This window comes from Dinoponera quadriceps, unplaced genomic scaffold, assembly GCF_001313825.1.
Source record: "Dinoponera quadriceps isolate SergipeBrazil2010 unplaced genomic scaffold, ASM131382v1 scaffold11447, whole genome shotgun sequence".
Taxonomy (NCBI): domain Eukaryota; kingdom Metazoa; phylum Arthropoda; class Insecta; order Hymenoptera; family Formicidae; genus Dinoponera; species Dinoponera quadriceps.
In genome coordinates, this window is record NW_014565186.1 from 1 (window position 1) to 1,376 (window position 1,376).

The 1,376-nt window shown below is 35.2% G+C and overlaps 1 protein-coding gene across 1 annotated transcript; it reads left to right on the forward strand.

The window, feature by feature from the left end:
• Positions 1-737: 737 nt before the first annotated feature.
• LOC106751333 (histone-lysine N-methyltransferase SETMAR-like) lies at positions 738-1,223 on the forward strand (the record flags this gene model as incomplete). Its single annotated transcript, XM_014632217.1, has 1 exon — positions 738-1,223. A coding segment is annotated over one exon (486 nt), but the record flags the coding sequence as incomplete, so codon positions are not given.
• Positions 1,224-1,376: the final 153 nt, after the last annotated feature.

Here is a 1,376-nt window from a genome sequence, read left to right on the forward strand (position 1 = left end):
ATAAAGACGCATCGTATTCTTGGAGGGCCATTAGATGCTTGTAAATGGTTGTACAATAAATCTTGTAATTTTTAACAAAAGGTAGTTGTTTAGACATATTGAGTATGTACTCAATTAAAACGTTAAGCTTTTCCTCCCACGTCTTGCACGTGGACAATTCAATTAGAATCTGTTAATAACAATCATCATTGTTGAGTGTATCACAATGTACAATGCAAAACTTACATTACAACATATCATTGGATTATCAAACGTAAAGAACATATCCAATATGCCATTAAGAATATTATTCTAAAATTCCTGAATATTGATAAAAGGAAAGTATTGTTCTTTCAAAGCTTTCATCTGATCGGGAGCGCCGTCGATTAATATTTACCGTCCTCTGAGACTTTTAGCTTCCAAAAATCTCACCAGTTCAATCTTCAGAATCCTTCAACCTTGTAAGAATATGCTAAAAAGGATATACATGTTATTTATTTTCCTTAAAACTTGTGGAATTGGTATAAGTCAGGTGGTGTAATAAGGGTGATACTATATCAACGCACAGAAAAGGAATATCATTCATATTCTATTGGGTTGCCCGAAAAGTAATTGCCGATGGCTCCAATAGATGGCTTTAAGCGTCTGTTTTAATGTTTTCTGTCAATGTTATGATTTTTTTCTTTTGACGTTTGTAAGCTGTCACTCTTAGTTGACTTGAGAAGCAAATTACACGTGTTTTTGTTAAAAATTGTTAGTTTGGCGTCAGTTTTAGTATTGAGTCCAATAACGAGCATTTTCGTCATATTTTACTTTCTTATTTCCGCAAAGGAAAAAACGCAGCGCAGGCTGCTAAAAAGTTACGTGACGTATATGGCGAGGAAGCCATAAAAGAAAGACCGTGCCGCAATTGGTTTGATATGTTCCGTTCTGGAGATTTTTCACTCAAAGATGAGCAACGTTTAGGTCGGCCATTGCAAGCTGATGATGACCAAATCAAAGCCATAATCAAGTTGGATCGTCATTTATCTGAGCGGGAGATTGGAGAGAAGTTGAAAATACCAAAATCAACAATCCACGATCATATAAAACGTCTTGGATTCGTTAAAAAGCTTGATATTTGGGTACCACATGAATTGAAAGAAATTCATTTAACAAAGCGTATCAATGCTTGCGATTCTCATCTCAAACGCAATGAATTCGATCCTTTTTTGAAGCGAATAATTACTGGTGATAAAAAATAGATTGCTTACGATAATATTAAGCGAAAACGTTTATGGTCCAAACGTGATGAGCCACCACAAACCACCTTGAAAGCTGATATTCACCAAAAGAAGATTTTGCTATAAATTTGGTGGGATTGGAAGGGTGTGGTATTTTTTGAGCTCTTTCCAAGG